Here is a 17,783-nt window from a genome sequence, read left to right on the forward strand (position 1 = left end):
ACAGGACACCAGAAACAGAGCCTCTGATTTCCTACAGTTGAACACTCCCGGCTGTCAAAGCAGGGCTAGAGGGGGTGACCGAGGGGGCCAGAAAAAAGCAGGCGTGAGGGGCAGCAGGAAGACAAGGGTGCTGGAATGAGGGAAGTGGAGGACAGCTGTAGGCCTGGCCTTTCCCGCCTACCCTTTGGGGCACAGAGAAACCCTCTGTCTTTCCTTCCTGGCCAGGTGGAAACAAAGGAGCTGAGGCCAGACCACCCTGAAAGCAGGGGCCTCGGGGTGTAGTGCGGCCCCTGATGGGAGCCCCCTGATTCTGAGCAGCCAGAGCGGGCGTGGGGCTGGGAGAGATCTGGGTGAGGCTCAGAGCCAACAGACTTTGGCTTTCAAGCCTGGTAGTTCTGCTCCGGGTGAGCTGGGCATGTTGGGCCAGTCCCTTCACTTCTGGGGCCTCGGGTTCCAAATCTGTAAGGTGGGATAATAAGGGCACCAGCCTCAGAAGGCGTCTGTGAGGACTCAGTGAGTCAGTACAAGTAAAGTACTTGGCATAGTGCCTGGCAGGGCACTGTTCGGGCACCACCGTGGCCAGAGGCTGTGGATGCTTCTCACAGTGGCTCTGTGACCTCGGAACCATGGCGGCCTGCCTCTGACCTCAGTGCCTACCTGTTCCAGGTGGAAGAAGAAAGGCCCAAGGAAAGGAGAAGCAGGCCTGACTGCCCGCGCACTTGTGGCTGATCTTCCACTGAGTCTGGGAGGATTTTAGGTCCTTCCAGAGTCCTGAATAAGGGGATGTGCCTGGCGAGATGCGTTGGGTGGGACAGCAGCAGCCCCCTAGGGCCAGGTCTCCACAGAGGCCACAGTGGGCCTCCCGGGGCCACTCCCCTCTCCCCCAGGGCCAAAGCCTCACTCTCGGTGTCACGCTCCCAGCCCAGCCTGCACCATGGCTTGGCACATGCCTGCAATAGTTCCTCTCTCCATGTTTCCCTGATTTATATGTCGGACCCTTGAGCTTTGTCCCTCTGTCCCTGACACTCGTAAAACCTCCTTTATGGGCCTGAGGTTTTGGGGGCAGATCGTGGAGTCTGAGGAGGAGGTGCCCTGTGCCCAACTGGCCCAGCGAAGGCCCGGAAGGTGTTGGGTGAGAGCGAGTGTTAGGGGAGAGCCTCTGAGTGTGAGATGGGGAAAGCTAGCGAGGGCTAGGAAGGCAGAGACAGAGAGAATGGGGGCAGACAGAGATGGAGGAGAGAGGGACGCGGGAGACAGAGGGAGCCATGGAGAGAGGGGGAGCACCAGGGACACAAAAACAGAAGGGAGAGAGGGGAGAAACGGATGGTGTTAACAGAGCCCATAGAGCAAAAGCGAGTCTGAGAGAGGGAAGAAGAGCCAGAGGCTGAGAAAAAGGGGGAGACAACACACACGGAGTTGGGGCGCCATGAAGGGTTAGCCAGAGACACGGACAGGGAGCCACTGAGACAGAGACCCGGGAGAAAGAGAGGAAGGAAAAAGGATACAAGCGCGAGCCAGAAAGGCCAAGCGGCCAAAAGGGAGGAACGAGCGAGAGGAACGAGCGACGGAGGCGGACGCAGCGCCGGGCAAGGGAGCCTCGGGCCTCGGGCCACGGGCGCCGCGCGGCAGATTCCTGGAGGGCGCGGGGCGGCGGGACCCGTCGACAGCCCTGCGACGGCCGGGCGGCGGGAGGGCCGGGCGGGGCCGGCGGGCTGCCAGGGGAGGGGGCCCGGGCCGCTTGGGGAGGTGGGCCCGGGGCGGGAGGGGGGCCCGGGAGGCGGGGCGCGGCCGGGGCGGGGCGCGAGGGCGTGTCCGCAGCGGAGCCGCCCCCGCCCCGCCCCCGTGTTGCGCGGCGCGGCTGAGCCGGGCCGGGGCGCCGGGGCCGGGGGCCGCTGGCTCGGGCAGGAAGCGCCTCGCGGCCCGGGCCCGCCCCCCGCCTCCTGCCGCCTCCGGGCTCCCGGCTCCCGGCCGCGCCGCGCCCCATGCACTCGCCGCGCCGCGCAGCCCGCGCACGCCCGGATGGCTCGTCGCGCCGCGGGCGGCGCACCCCTTAGCGCTCGGGCCGCCGCGGCCAGCCCCCCGCCGCGGCGCCCGCCATTCCGGGCCCCGCCACCGTGCCCGCTGCTGCCGCTGCTGCTGCTCCTGGGGGCGGCGCGGGTCGGCGCCCTGGAGATCCAGCGCCGGTTCCCCTCGCCCACGCCCACCAACAACTTCGCCCTGGACGGCGCAGCGGGGACGGTGTACTTGGCGGCCGTCAACCGCCTCTATCAGCTGTCGGGCGCCAACCTGAGCCTGGAGGCCGAGGCGGCCGTGGGCCCGGTGGCCGACAGCCCGCTGTGTCACGCCCCGCAGCTGCCTCAGGCCTCGTGCGAGCACCCGCGGCGCCTCACCGACAACTACAACAAGATCCTGCAGCTGGACCCCGGCCAGGGCCTGGTGGTCGTGTGCGGGTCCATCTACCAGGGCTTCTGCCAGCTGCGGCGGCGGGGCAACATCTCCGCGGTGGCCGTGCGCTTCCCGCCCGCCGCGCCGCCCGCCGAGCCCGTCACGGTGTTCCCCAGCATGCTCAACGTGGCGGCCAACCACCCGAACGCGTCCACCGTGGGGCTGGTGCTGCCGCCGGCCGCCGGCACGGGGGGCAGCCGCCTGCTCGTGGGCGCCACGTACACCGGCTACGGCAGCGCCTTCTTCCCGCGCAACCGCAGCCTGGAGGACCACCGCTTCGAGAACACGCCCGAGATCGCCATCCGCTCCCTGGATGCGCGCGGCGACCTGGCCAAGCTCTTCACCTTCGACCTCAACCCCTCCGACGACAACATTCTCAAGATCAAGCAGGGCGCCAAGGAGCAGCACAAGCTGGGCTTCGTGCGCGCCTTCCTGCACCCGCCCGACCCGCCGCCGGGCGCCCCGTCCTACGCGTACCTGGCGCTCAACAGCGAGGCGCGCGCGGGCGACAAGGAGAGCCAGGCGCGGAGCCTGCTGGCGCGCATCTGCCTGCCCCGCGGCGCCGGCGGCGACGCCAAGAAGCTCACCGAGTCCTACATCCAGCTGGGCTTGCAGTGCGCGGGCGGCGCGGGCCGCGGCGACCTCTACAGCCGCCTGGTGTCCGTCTTCCCCGCGCGCGAGCTGCTCTTCGCCGTCTTCGAGCGGCCGCAGGGGTCCCCCGCGTCCCGCGCCACTCCGGCCGCGCTGTGCGCCTTCCGCTTCGCCGACGTGCAAGCCGCCATCCGCGCCGCGCGCAACGCCTGTTTCGTGGAGCCCGCACCGGACGTGGTGGCGGTGCTCGACAGCGTGGTGCAGGGCACCGGGCCGGCCTGCGAGCGCAAGCGCAACATCCAGGTACGCCGAGGGAGCCGGACAGCCGCCCGGGGGCAGGAGGGAGAGCGTGCGGCTAACGGGGCGGGCTGTGCGCTGAGCGGGACACAGGTGTGAATGTGGGGGGCCCAGACGCGCGTGTGGAGACCCAGGAACGTACTCTGGGCCACAGGTGCATTTGCCGGGCCCCAGGTGTCCGCCATGGTGGGGGCACGGGTGCGAATACGGTATAGGTGTGCGCCTGCGGGCACTCAGGGGCGTGCTGGGTTCCAGGTGAGCGTAACTAAGTGTGTGGGAGGGGTCAGGGTTGCAGCTGTGCGCTGGAGAGAGCCAAAGGGGCGTCTATAGCCCAGGTGTGCAGGTGGTGGTCCTAGGGGTGTGCTGAGTGCAGAGCAAGCGAGTGCATGTCTGCCCAAAGGTGGGGCCCGGGCTGGCTGTGTGAGCCTATCAGGGCTGCCCTGGGAGTTGGCAGATGTGTGCTTGGGTGTGGCCGGTGTGCAGGGAGGCATGCAGGTGTGCACCAGGGCCCTGCAGATGTGTGTGAGGGGCAGCAAGGAGGGAGTGACAGGGGCGTATGTGCCAGATTTGTGTGTCCCTGAGCTGGTCATGCAGGAGTGTAGGGCAGGTAGAAGTGTCCCAGAGGGACATGGGCAGCAGGGTGGGCCTGGGTGTGCAGTGGGAGGTGTGTGGCAGGGAACACAGATGTTTGGGAACCAGCAGGTACTCTGGGGAGACCACTGGTTGGCAAACAGGTGTGTTCCTGAGGCCAACTTTTACTCACTCATTCTATATATATATATATATATATATATATATATATATATACTGAGCACTTAGCAAGTACCAGTCATGGGGGCTGTGGGCTGGCCGACCACATTTGTGGAATGCCCACTAAGTGCCTCAAATGGCATAACTGGCTTGGTTCTCACAGCCACCCTCTGAGGTAGGCTCTACTCTCATCCCCATTTTACATTTGAAGAAACTGAGGAACAGAGAGGTTAAATAACTCGCTCAAGATCACACAGCTGGAAACCAGCAGAGACAGGGTTTGAATCCAGGCTGCCTGGCCTCATCTGTGTTCTTACCACCACCGATCCTTTGCTGCCTAATGGATACGGAGCTCAGAGAGTGTGTGTGTGTGTGTGTGTGTGTGTGTGTGTGTGTGTGCGCGCGCAAGTGTGTTGGAGAAGTCTCAGGTGGCTGGTGTGGGGAGGTGTGGGAGCCAGGGGAGTAGAGGGAGGTGAACAGGACTGTGTGCAGCCCTGGGGTATGCAGGGGGGGACAGGAGAGGGCCAGGGGCTCAGGAGGGAGTGAGGAGGGGCCAGGTGCGGCAGCAAATTGGCTGGGTGGGAATGGGGCCCAGGCCGCTGGGGCTGGGTTAGACCGAGGTGGGGGATCGCTGTGGTGTGTTGACCTTGCGGGGGACATGACACGGGTGTAGAAGGGAACTTTGTGCAGGTCCCCTCAAGAAAGCTCACTAGAAAGGAGCCACTTCTTCGGGGGGCCGTGAGAGGTGGGACCCTGTGCATTTTCCACACTCTGCATCCTCGTGTGAGGTGGGGGAGTCCATTTCAACACCTAGGAAGCCTCAGTTTCTCCCTCAGCAAGATGCTGAACTCAGCCTTTTCCTGGTGAGCCCTCCTTGGGGCCAGGCCCCCCGTGGCCCTGCCCCGTCCCTTCTCCATGGTCTTCAGGCTGCAGGCAAGAATCTCATGAGATTAATTATTCCCCTGTGGGTGTGCCCAACACTGGGGCTTTGAGAAAACACGGATTCCTTCTCCTGCTTTCGGGCTCCCACGGCTGCCCACCACCAGCTGGCTGGCCGCCCTGAAAATAAAGGTCACGGTGGGTGAGTGGGGCAGACTGCCACCCACAGGGGCTAGCCAGGTCAGGGCTGGCTGCCTAGCCCTGTGATTGGGACATCTACCATTCCCCTCCGCAGAGCCACATCCTCCAAAGGGGTGTGTTTGAGGGTACAAGCTTTGTTTGGGGGTCTCAGGGCCAGAGGAGGTGAGTGGGAAGTCAATCCCTGTTCTACGGAGGGAAGACCCTACTGTGGTGGCCCGGGCTGAGGTCAGGCCAGCCCCTGGGCCTTCCTTCGGCCTTTCCAGGGCCTGTGTGTCCATCCAGGCCCTTGGTGTGGGTTGATCCATGGGATTCCTCAGGCCGCCACTGCAGTAACCCCCTCCCCCTCTGGCAGGAACCGGCCTGGTTCCCACGGTCCCCAGCCTGGCCTGGTGCAGTGACTCACTCTGCTGAAGGGGGTTGGGGCTTCCTTCTCCTTAGAGGGGCAGGGCCTCTCCAGGGACACAGCCCCAGGGACAGAGTGGCCATGGGCCTTCTCCCCACCCCAAGGTGAGGTCGATTTCTGGCCCTCCGCAGCCACTCTCCCTGTGTCCTCCACACCCCTCTCCCCTTCCCCTTGCCTAGTTGTGGGCACGGGCGGGACAGGGCTGCTGGGCCATATCTCCCAGATGTGTCCAAGGCCCCAGGGTCTGGGCCTCTAGTTAGTGTAGCCGTGGGGCGGGGTGGGGCGGGGTGGGGCGGGGGATGGTTATTCCTGCTCCGGCTGTTGCCAGCTCCCCAGTGACAGGCCAAGAACTTGGACTTTGTACCCTGGATTCAAATCCTCCTCTGTCACTTCCCAGCTGTGTGACCTTGGCAAGTGACTTAACCTATTTGAGCCTCAGTTTCCTCCTCCGTCAAATGGGGACACTAAAAACAAATCCCTAAGGATTGCTTCAAGGACTAAATGAATGAGTTAATGTGAAGCACGTGGTGCCTGGAACATAGTAGCACCTGGTAGCTGCCTGCCGTTCTTGCCGATACCCCAAGGGCCTTATTAACACCGCTCTGGGCTCGGCCCCAGACAGCGCTGACCCCTTTTGGCTTCTACAGCAGGAAATACCCCACCATTTCCCACCTCTAGCCCAGATGAAGCCCTCAGTAGACATTTCCTAAGGCCCTACTGTGTGCCCCAGGCTGGCACAGTTTCTGCTCTCATGGCCCCTGCAGGCGAGCAGAGGGCAGACGTGTGGCCAGGCACTTAGAGCCCAGGGGGCCAGGGGGCGGGTGATAAGAGAACATGGACAGAGGGAGCCCCAGGAAGGGACATCATAGCTTCTGGGGGAGGTGCTATCAACGTGGAGGTGGATGGATGAGCAAGGGTTAGCCACGTGAAGCTGGCATAGGAAGACGAAAGGGTCCCAGCAGAGGGAACAGCCTGTGCGAAGGCCTGGAGGTAGGAAACAGCAGGGTGGGCCAGAGCAACTGAAGGTGGTCCCTGCGGTGGGGGGTGGGGGAGGAATGTGAGAGAGGGGCTGGGGGAAGGGGGCAGCGCCTGCGGGTGTAGGGAGGCTGCATCGTGGAGTTGGGACTGTATCCTGGGGGTGTGGGAGCCATGAAGGGTCTTAGCCAGAGGAGTAATGTGATCTGAATGAGCACCTCACTTTCCTCTTCTGTAGAATGGGAGCAATAAGAAGGTACTTACCTCAGGCGCCTGTGGCTCAGTTGGTTAAGCGACTACCTTCGGCTCAGGTCATGATCCTGGAGTCCCTGGATCGAGTCCCGCATCGGGCTCCCTGCTCGGCAGGGAGTCTGCTTCTCCCTCTGACCCTCCCCCCTCTCGTGTGCTCTCTCTCTCAAATAAATAAATAAAATCATAAAAAAAAAAAAAAAGAAGGTACTTACCCCCCAGGACTGTTGTGGGGATTAAAGGAGATAACACCTGTAAAGTCCTTAGTAGAGTGCCTGGCACACATGTTTGCAATTATAGTTGACTCTTGAACAACTCAGGGGTTAGGGGTGCCGACCCCCTTGCACAGTCAAAAATCTACATATAACTTCTGACTCCCCCACAACATAACTACTAATAATAGCCTCCTGTTGACTGGGAGCCTTCCCAGTAACATAAACAGTGACTGACGTATATTTTGTATGTTATGTTCGTTGTATGCTGTAACCTTACAAGAAAGAGAGCTAGAGAAAAGGAAATGTTATGAAGAAAATCGGAACAAAGGAAAAACACATACAGTGCTGTCCTGTAAAAAATCCACATGTAAGTGGGCCCACACAGTTCAAACCCACATGGTTCAAGGGTCAACTGTACTCTGATTATTTTTAATATAATTATTTTAGAAAGTCCCTAGGTGGCTAGTGAGAGGGAAGATGAGAGGCAGGAAGAGTAGTTGGAGGGCTGGTGCTATCTTCCAGGCAAGAGATTCACTCACTTACTCGAAAATATTTCTTGAGCACCTACTATGTGCCAGGCCCTGTGGTGGACCCCGGGCGCGGTGGTGGAGGTGGTGGGTTTGGCCTTGTTCCGGGGGGCTGTGTAGGGCCTGGTCTGAGGGCAGAGAGGGAAGCAGTGGGTTCCGGCCAGATTGAGGTGCCAGGATGTAGCCCCAGAGGTGGGGATGGATGGGGGGGAGCAGGAAGCTGCCCAGTCTGGTCCAGCATCGGGATGGAAGTTGGTGCTGGCAGAGTAGGGCATGCGGTGGGGTGCCTCTGGGGGAGAGGACGGATTTGGTCTGGGGGTGTTGGGGGAGTTCCAGGCGCCTGGAATCCCTTTCTCTCCCAGAGCCATCTGGCCTGACTTCTCTAGCAGCAGGTGGTCTCAGTAGGGCTGGACCTGGGGGACAGGACCCTGCCCTTCCATCTGTTCTCTAGGGACATCTGACCCTCAAGTGAGGTGGCCAGGGTGGGCCTCTGGAAGCCCAGCCTCCCACTCTTGCTTGGGAGTCTTTTGACCCCATGGGTCCAGCCCCTCGGTCAGAGTGATCTCAGACATTCCAGCTTCTCACCTGGAGGACTCTGTCCTCTGCCGCCCACCTTTATGACAATGAAGCCTTAGCCTCTGCTGCCACCTTCCATCTAGGAATCTGCTGGGGAAGGGAGAAGCTGCCGAGGTGCAAGGTCAGAAGCAGAGAAACTTGTCCACCCCGCCAGGCTTTGGAGGGCCCCAACTTTGTCCCTGATTATTTTTGGCATATTTGGGGCCGTTGCATGATTTTGAGAGAGAAAGTGAGTGCGAAAATTATCCTCCATTGTGTGTAGCTTGGATCCCTTTCCTCAATTTATGTTTGAGGTGAAAGCCAGTTGGGAAGTTGCTGTGTGCTGTCGATGAGGGAAACTGAGGCACAGGCTTATCCAGCAAGGCGAGGGCAGGCCAAGTCTAATTCCCTGCCCGGAATCTTTCCTCTCAACCTTTGAGTGACCGTGATTTTTTTTTTTTTTTTTAAGTCAAAAGGAAAACCAACAGGGAAATACCAATGCTGCATTTTCAAGGTGTCTTTTTATAGTAAAGGTGGAAAAAAAACCCTCAGGCTGTTTTAAACTGGCATGCGGTGGGTGGGTGCTCATCGTCAAGAAGGCGTTTTCTGAACCAATTTAGGGGCTGAAATGCTGGGTGGAGGTGGAGGGAGACAGAGCTTCCAAGATGGGCTTTACATTTGGAGTTGGGCTGGGGGCTGGGAGTGAGCTTCCCGTGGCCAAGGGTAAAAGCAGACACTTGGTGGGGCTCAGGGGGTTCCAGCAGCATTGGCCAAGATGACCTTCTAGCCTAGAGAGACAGACCTTGGGCCAGGCGACAGTTAATATCCCAGCCCACCCTGGGAATGTCACCAGTCCTGACTTGCACATACAAGACATTGAGTCCCATTCTCCTGCCCATATGCTGTGTGACCCAGGGTGAGTCATTTACCCTCTCTGGGCCTCATGCTTCCTTATTGTAAAAGGGTACAGTGTCTACCTCTGAGGTTGTGGGCGGATTAAAATCTCACATGCGGTACCCAGGAAATGGCAGGTGGAGGTATTAGTAACAGGAGGGAAAACTACACCTGAGAAAAATGAGCTCAGCATGTGTCAAAGGGCCAGCAGAGGAGGGGGGTCAGGCCCTTGGAGGAGACGGAATCACACCAGGTCCTAAAGGTGACTTGGCTGGGCGAGCCAGAGGGGTGAGGCAGGGGTGTGTCCAGGGCCGCCCCACTGAGTGAGCTCAGAGGCAGGAAGACAGAGGCTGACAGGGAGAGAGTGGGCATGTTTTCACTGCCGTTGATGGGGCAGGCGCCAAGCATCTGGTGGGCCTGAGGGGTATGCGGAGGGTAGGTGCCCTGTCAGCTCCCTGGGGCTGGATAATAAACATTGCTGAGCTCCCAGTTCTGAGCGGGGTCACCATGTTGGCCCTTCACGAGCACCAGTGTGTTTGATCTCATAGCCCCCCACCATGAGGCAGGAAGGTCTGTTATCCCCAGCTTACAGATAGGGAAACTGAGGCCCAGGGTCACAGGGCTGGTTCGCAGGAATGGGGATCCGCAGACTGGCTGTCTGGCACCAGAGTCCGTGGTGGGCGATGGCTAGTATTAGCTGTGAGCTCTCGGCTGGGAGTTCTGCTTACCCTGCCCCATGGAGACCTGGGCAGGACCCTTTGTACAAAACCCTCTTCTGTTACAGCACCACAGGCCCCCAATGGCAGCTGGGAGCTGATGGGGCAGTGACTCAGTTCCAGAGTAGGGGGAGGCTGGCCGGGGCATCTGTCAAGGCTGGGGCTGGCCAGGCCTTTTGAGGAAGTGGGGAAGGCAGGGAAGTACTAGTTGCATTCATGTCTAAAAATGTGATCCTCTGGATTCTGGAAGGAGTGAGCCTCCTGGCCCTTTGAGTGTGCAAGTGAAGGATGTGGTCAGTTTGTACGATGACTTGACAAATCTCTTCCAACACTGACCCCAGCCCTGGACCAGTGCTGGGTGGGTACTGGGGCTGGGAGGCTGCCTCCCCTCCAGGGCAGTACGGTGCCATCCAGGGTTTGCTAGGAGAGGGGATGGCAGATCTGTCTGGCCCTAACCATACCCACAGTTAGGACCAGCCACACCCAGGCAGGCCCAGAGGGTGCACGAGTGCTGGACCCTGGCACCGACTCCCTGGATTCAAATCCTGGCGCTGTGCCTTCCTAGCTGTGGCCTCAGGCAAGTCACTTACCTTCTCTGGTCCTCCTTTTCCCCGTCTGTAAAATGGATTCAGCATCGGGAAGAACGGGGCAGCCTGGTGTTCAGCAGAGGCTGTGTGAGTCAGCATGAGCCCCTGCAAAAACAGTCTACGAGAGCCAGATTTGCTGGCCCATGGCTGCTGGTTCTCCTGGACATGCAGGAGACAGGCCGGGTTCTGTGCTCGGGTTGCTGGAGGAAGAACAGACACGGTGTGTATGGAAGAGGAGCATGAGGGCCTGAGCCCTGGGCCTCGTGGGGGCCCGCACCCTTCCCGGACTTCGGTTTCCCGATCTGAGTTGGGCTGTGGGGTGGCAAGGGGGCGCCCGCCGTCCCGGAATGGCTTCTCTCAGCGCCAGTGGGGCCTCTGGTAATGCCGTTGTTGCTCAGGGGTTTGCGTCAGGTGTATGGCAAAGCTCTTTATATAGAGTCTATCTTTTCATCGCCCCAGAAATGGAATGAGATGAGTATTATCCCTAATCTACAAAAAGGGGAAATCGAGGCCCAGAGAGGTTAGGTGACTTGCCTGAGGTCACACAGTGGGTAAAAGGTGGAGCGGGTGTCTCGCTGCAGAACCTGTGCTCATCCCCTTTACTCCGTGGTTCCTCCTGAAACATGGACTGAAGGGGTGTGATCCAGAGGGGCCCTCAAGGTCACAGTGGGAAGAAGTGAAAGGGTCCATCCTGAAGGGGTGGAAACAGACACCCAGAGCAGCCCTGTCCTTGCTGGGGCTGCTGTGAGGGGTGAGGGCTTCCCAGTGAGCCCAGCGCCCAGCATGGTTCCAGGCGTGGGGCTCCTGTCACCCAGGACTACAGGTGCCTCTGCCTTCACCCACCAGAGCCCACACCTCCTAGGCAGCATCTCCTGCCTGTCCTTGCTCCTGGTGGAGGGTTCTCTAGAATGTGGCAGTAGAGGAGGGGGCCCAACTTTGTTACATGGCAGCCCCCAAAAAGGAATGAGTCAGACTCTGCCCCTACCCTCCAGGGGCTCCCAGACAGTCAGGGAGGAGATCATGACAGAACATATGCCACAACCAGGGCGGCACACTGCCTAGCCTCTTCTGAGGGAGTCCAGGAAGGCTTCCTGGAGGAGGGGGATGTTGGAGCTGGACTTGGGCAGATGGAGCTGGGGAAGGCATTCCAGCCAGAGGCAAAGGCCCAGAGATGTGGTAGAACGTGGCTTGGGTAGCAGGCAGAGATGAAGCTGAGAGTGTGTGGGGTCTGGGGTGCAGGCCAAGGATTTCAATGCTGTCCTGTGGGCTGTGGGGAGCCAGCAAGGCTTCTGGGGAGGAGTGAGACATAGTCGATCTGGTTCTAGAAGGGACTGCATAGCTGCTGGCCCCTCATCCGCCCTGCTAGGTGCTGGCAGAAGCAGGAGGCTCTCTCCCAGAGCCCCCACTGTGGCTGGACCAGGTGACTCCCGTGGGCCTCTCCAGCTCTGACAGTGGTGTGGTGATTGCCATGGAAACCAGCCGGTGCCGCGTGGGGACAGGCCTGGAAAGTCTCCTGGCGCCAGCCACGTGCATTTGGATCCTGGCTACCCCCGGAGTGTGGCCGTTCTCTTCTTTTCAAAGCCCGTGTTTGGGCCAGAGCTGAACCCAACAGGCTGCCTGGATGGGCCCCTGCACCACCCACTCTCCCGCTGACACTCGATGCCACCGAGATCTGAGATCCGCTGGGCCAGCGGGGCTGGCCCCTCCCCGTCCGCCATCCTTTACCCTGAAACATGATAAATCACACACTAGAGGAGGGAGGAAGCTCGAAGCTCCATTATGAGGCCCAGCAAGGCCCCAGTGGGGCGTTAATCACGTAGTGCTTTCTGCTCTGATCGGTAAATAATGGGGGGGCAGTGGGCAGAGGCCTTGAAGTGGAGGCCAGGCCCGGGAAAGAAGCTAAATGGGGATCTGTGGTCACCTCCGCCCCCATGTCCCTCTCAGGGCCCGTCCAACATCTGTGTTTGAAGTGAACGAGCCCTCCAGAAGTGGCCATCTCTTTGATGGGCCTCAGTTTCCCTAGCTTGCCACCCAGGGCCTTTCTGGCTCCAGGCAGCCAGGCCCCCAGCAGCTGTTGGCCCGGCCCAAGCAGAGCATTGGGCGGACAGGCTGTGGTTAAGGGCAAGGACTCCGGAGCCAGCCTGCCTAGGTTTCAGGCTCGCATCTGGCCATTCTGGCTGTGTGACCCTGGACAAGTCGCTGCTCTGTGCCTCAGTTTCCCTTGCTGTAAAGTAGCACCGACTTATTAGGGTTAAATTAGGCTATACAGGCCGGGGCACAAAGCCAACTTATTATTGTGTTGTTGCTACTACTGTATTGTTGTTATTTTAAAGCTGTCCTTTCCCAACTTGGGGGTGATCTCTGAACTGAGATGTGGGCAGCTGGAGAGAGGGACCCTGTGTCACCTCCATGTCCCCAGTACTTGGGACCCAGCCCAGACATGTTTGCTGGGGCCTCCAAGCCAGCCCTGTCCCCTCCGCTGTGCCCACAGTCAGTTATATGATGACTCCGGGACGGAGGCCAGCACCCAGGGGACAGGGAGGAGGGTGTGAGTTCCAGTCCCTAGGGCTCCTTGGCCCCAGGAGGAGGAAGGCCAAATGTGCCCGAGAGAGGCAGCTCAGCTCTCAGCTTCTCCTGGCCCACATCCCCTCTAGGGGAAGAGGCTGGGACAGAAACCGTTCCAGGGAAAGGAGGGGCTGGAGCTGCAGTGCTCTGCCGCCCCGCCCCCCATTAGAGCTGGTGTGGGGGGAGTGACTACCCCGGGCAGGGAAGAGTCGCTGGCTGCCCATCCCACACTGGGCTCCTCTGGGACCCCAGGGGGAAGGGCTGGAAATGGGGCCAGGCTGGGCCAGAATGAGAAACAGCTTCAAGAAGGGGGAGCTGGGTGTCTGGGGGGGGGGCCGTGTCCAGCTAACAAAACAATGGCTGCTTGAGTCAGCGGCTGCGGTAGGAGTTCCCAGGCAGGCCTGAGCAGAGCGGGCCTCGGCCGGGCCCCCAACACGCGTGTCGTGGGTGAGGGTGGATGTGGTGGAGCAGCTTGTCCTGGGCGGCTCCCATGTGACCTGCCCAGCTAATGGGGAACGTTGACTGAGAATCTGCAGGGGTCAGTACCGAGGGCTGCTGTGAGCTGAGCTCTTTCCGGCAGCCCTCGATGGAGGGTGCAGTTATTGTCCCCATTTTACAGATGCGGAGACTGAGGCTCAGACAGGAAGCAGCGTCCCATGATGAGTAATGAGCAACGAGACTTGCTACGTCAGGAGCCTCAGTTTCTCTGTCTGTAACATGGGGACACAAGTGTGCGGCTGTGAGATAGCTCTGCTCGGGGCCTACACGTAGCAGGTCTTCCGTCCAGCCGGACCTCTGACCTCAGCCTGGGGGCTGTCCTTCCAGCCTGCAGCCAGCGTGGCGGCTGGGCCTGGGGTGCCAGTTGTGGCTAGACAGACATACCGTGCTCAGGATGGCCTGGCTGTCTGGTTCACACAACCCTTCCAGACGGTGCTCAGCTGGCCTGGGTGACCCACCTCGTGCAGAGAGGGGATCAGGGAAACAGAGCAGGCTTCTCTGAAACGCTGGAAGGGTCTACCCAAGCTGCCGCGTCCATTGCTACTTCTCGGGGTCTCCCCCCGCACCTGATTCAGGCAGCCTGGGGTCAGGTAGGGGATTGTGGCGCTGTGTGGCCTGAGGAAGCCTCTGCCCCTCTCTGTACCTTGGTTTCACCTGGGCTCAGAGCCAGGCCTCTTGGCTGTTGTTCCGTGGCCCAGTTGCGCGCACTCTCCCCGCCTACCCCTCCAGGAAGTCAGCATCTTGATCACCCACTGGGAGGTGCTGGTATTTCCTTCCCCGGCAGCGGGCGGCTTCCTCCGCGGTGTGGGGGCCTTTGCCATGTGCCCCTTAGAGCCAGCTCCATCCTGTTTCCTCCCTGGGCCGGCGCACAGTAGGCCCACGGCTCTTTCCATGACTCAGTTTACCGTCAGTGGAGGTGTCCGCTCAGGGGAGCCATAGCCCATTAGCTGCGGTTTCTGAGAAGCTGCACCGGCTAACGTGGGAGGGAGGAGTTTGGGTTTGGAGTCACAGGCTGACTGACCTGACTGAGTACCCGTGCGGTCAGCCACGAGGGTGACTTTGAGAATGCTTCCCCCTTTAACGTCAGGGCTTCTGAAGAAGGGTGGGGGAAAGACTGCTCACCTGGGCCCTGTGTGAGGCAACAATCCCGCAGAGTTTAGTGGTTCCTTTGTGTAGGCCTCCTGCAGACTGCCTGTCAGACCCCCGTGACCACCCTACCCGATCCTTGCTTGTTCCCTCTCCTCTAGTCCTTGTCTCTGGGGCATTCTCCTGAGGGAGACTTCCTTGTCCTTGGCTGTCCAAGCTGAGGGAAGAGTTGGCAGGGGAGCGCATTGAGGGGAGCCCCAGAGGGGGCAGGCCAGGTAGAGCAGGGCCTTGGGGCCCAGGAGCAAAGTTTGGGTTTATGTTGAGGGCACTAGGGATCCATTGATGGCTGTTGAGCTGCAGAGGGGACACACTGGTTTCTGGTTGCTTTTTTTTTTTAATAAACTTTTTATTTTGGAAAACTTTTAGATTTACAGGAAAGTTACGACAATAGTACAGATAGTTCCTGCATATCCTTCCCTCCATTTTCCCCATTGCTAAGGTTTTACACTCCCATGGTACATTTGTCAAAACTAAGAAACCAACGTTAGTACTTTCTCTCAACTGAACTCGAGACTTTACTCCACAAGTGTTCTTTTTATTTTCCAGGATCCCATGTTGTACTTAGTGCCTTACAGTTTTGTTTTGTTTTTTTTTTTAAGATTTTATTTATTTATTTGACAGAGAGAGACACAGCGAGAGAGGGAACACAAGCAGGGGGAGTGGGAGAGGGAGAAGCAGGCTTCCCGCCAAGTGGGGAGCGCGATGCGGGGCTCAATCCCAGGACCCTGGGATCATGACCTGAGCTGAAGGCAGACGCTTAACTGACTGAGCCCCCCAGGCGCCACCCAGTGCCTTACAGTTTTAAAAAGCCTCCTTTGGCCACTGTGGAGGGAGAGGAGGGGGTTTGGTCCAGTCCCAGCCCAGGTGTATTTTTTAACACCCAAAAGGGATGGTGCTTCCAGCTCCTCACGGTGAAACTTCGCTTTCCTGGGATCTTGGGTCAATAACAGTCAAACACTTGAGGTGGGAAAGTGCCCTCAATTCCTGAGCACAAAGCCCCAACAGCTGATGTCTTCTATCCCTGACAGAACTCCTGGGCCTTGCAGCCTGCCACCCGGCCTACCATTGCTGCCTGACCCTCCTCAGAGTGCCACCTACAGTGGGGCTGAGGTTTGGTGGGGTCTGCAGGCAGGATGCAGAGGCCTGAGAAACTGGGCTCTTGAAGCTCTTGCTTCAGCCGGCTTCCTGGGGAGAGAAAGTCAACACAATTACAGTTGGTAGTGAAATCAATATGTCAAGAGTTTTAATGGGAAAGTGGGCAGAGCTGAGCTTTGGCCCCAGGAGGCAGCTAGCTGAAGAGAGAGGGTGTGTCCTGCTCTCAGAAAAACAGCTGAGACCCGCAGCAGCTATTGCTCGTCCCATTTAGAGAGGGATACACTGAGGTTCTTAGAGGAACCAAAAGTAGCAGCCCAGTGCTGCCTGGGCCTGAACACCTGACTCCCCTATGTTGCCATACACACAGTAGGCATACAGTTGGCCCATATGTTGCTCTAGTTCTCCAGCACCCAGCATGGCAGTGTTGTTCTCAATCTCTGTTTGGAAAAGAAGCAGCTGAATATAGTCAATCACACTTTAGTCAAAATTAGTCTCCTCTCTTTAGTAAACAGTCATCCTAGAGCACAGTCTCTACCCTGGAGAAGCTCATGTTTATGCTACCATGATAAATGAAAGTGGTAACCAGCACAGTGCCGTCCAGAAGAGGGGAGATTTTTTCTGAGTCACATCTTGAAAGCTGGTGAAAAACTTGCTGCCTGGACATGTCTGGCAAAGGGACTAGCATGGGTCAAGACAAGGGAGACTGATGGGCCAGGGGAAGTATGAGGGCTCAGAGGTGTGGGAAGGGCATTGGCTGCTAAGGGAGTAACGGTTATGAAGGATCAGGAGCCTGGGTGGGAAGGTGTGGCCACACTGGAGGAATTGCAGAGGTTGGTGTGGTCAGAGCAGAGGGTGGGACAGAGGAAAAAAGCGAGACTTGAAGCCTGAGCAGCTGGAACCAGACCACAAAGGCCTTGAATGCCAGGCCTGATCCTGAGGAGAGCTGGGCGCTGGAGATGGGTTTGACGCCAGGGAGGATTTAACCAGTTTTGTGCTTAGAAAGGTGGCTCTACTGGATTGGAGGGGGCTGCTGGGAGAGGCCAGCCCTCCTCTGCTCCCAGGGGAATTTGTGTTTTGAAAGACCTACCGAAAGTGAGACTTGAGGGAAGGCTGGTGCTGAGGGAGGAATTTCAGGCAGCGTCAGCCGGTCAGGGTGATATTTTGGGCCCCTGGAGCTAACTGCCCCCAGAGACCAAGTTCGGTGGAGGCCACACTTGGGAGGGCTGCTACGTCCCCAAGGGCACTGTCCCCCTTTCCCAGGCCTGCAGCCCCCTCCCCCAGCAGGGGAAGCATTTCCCGCCTGCTCCGTGGACATGGGTCCCAGCTTCCACTTTTGAGCCGGTTCGAAGCCTTGTGATTTCCCCTGGCAGTCCAGAGTCAGCTTCCCCTCAGAGCACAGATCATCCAGAGCAGCTGATGGGGGGTTACTTCTCCTTTAAAAATTTTTTTTTAGATTTTATTTTTAGGATAAGAGGAAAAAAAAAAGTTGGAGGAAAGGCTTTTTAGAAAATTCCTTCGGTACAGAATTAATGGCTTGTGAACGTCAGGGCGGGCAGGCGAGAGCTGGATTCCCGGCGTGTTCCTGCCTCTGCCGCGACCAGCCCACAAATCACCCTCATCTGGGTGCCCCATCTGGCTTTTCCTGGCTGGCTGGGGTCTCCCATTGTGGGGCCCAGGGCAGAAAACCCTAAGGGTGTCATCCAGGGCCTCCTAGGTCTTCCCTTCCCTCCCCGCCCCGTCCCAGAGCTCAGGGAGGAAAATCATGTTCTCCAGGCAAGGGTTTACAATTTTAATTTTAAAACAGCTTATTATTTCATGACGCAAGTAATCCATATTCAGTGAAGAGAAGTTATGTAACCCCTAGGAGAAGCTTCCCTCATGGCAGGCCTCAGGCCCAAGTGCCCGCTCTCCCGCCTACTTGCTGACAGAGCTCCCCTCACCTCTTCCCTGCAGCTGCAGGATGGCTGAGGGGTGGGCCTGGGACCAGGAGAGGCCACTGGGGGAAATGGTCCAGCATCCCCTTTCCACAGCTGTCCCCCACCTCGGGCACACACAGAATGAAGTCAGGCAGGGTAGGTCTGAAGCTGCAGGACAAGAGGGAGCCAATTATGTGACAGTCTGGGGAATGACACTCTGGGCAGAGGGAACAGCATGAGCAAAGGCCCTGAGGTAAGGCCCAGTGTTTGAGGAACAGA

The 17,783-nt window shown here is 58.9% G+C and overlaps 1 protein-coding gene across 5 annotated transcripts in view; it reads left to right on the forward strand.

Moving 5' to 3' along the window:
• The first annotated feature begins 1,961 nt into the window (after positions 1–1,961).
• The window catches only part of PLXND1 (plexin D1), a 58,165-nt gene continuing 42,343 nt past the window's right edge, over positions 1,962–17,783 (forward strand). For 3 of the 5 annotated variants that reach the window (XR_010411659.1, XM_045904299.3, XM_045904302.3), the window contains exon 1: positions 1,963–3,339. Coding sequence is in view for 4 of the 5 variants with exons in the window: in XM_045904299.3 (XP_045760255.2) it covers positions 2,020–3,339 (1,320 nt within the window). In the remaining variant the exon portion in view is untranslated. Of the gene's footprint in view, positions 3,340–17,783 lie in introns of all 5 variants that reach the window. The other 2 variants (XM_064591885.1, XM_045904301.3) reach the window with 2 other exon arrangements.

This window comes from Mirounga angustirostris, unplaced genomic scaffold (genome assembly GCF_029215605.1).
Source record: "Mirounga angustirostris isolate CCGP_5_RB_7025 unplaced genomic scaffold, mMirAng1.0.hap1 SCAF_1, whole genome shotgun sequence".
Lineage (NCBI taxonomy): Eukaryota > Metazoa > Chordata > Mammalia > Carnivora > Phocidae > Mirounga > Mirounga angustirostris.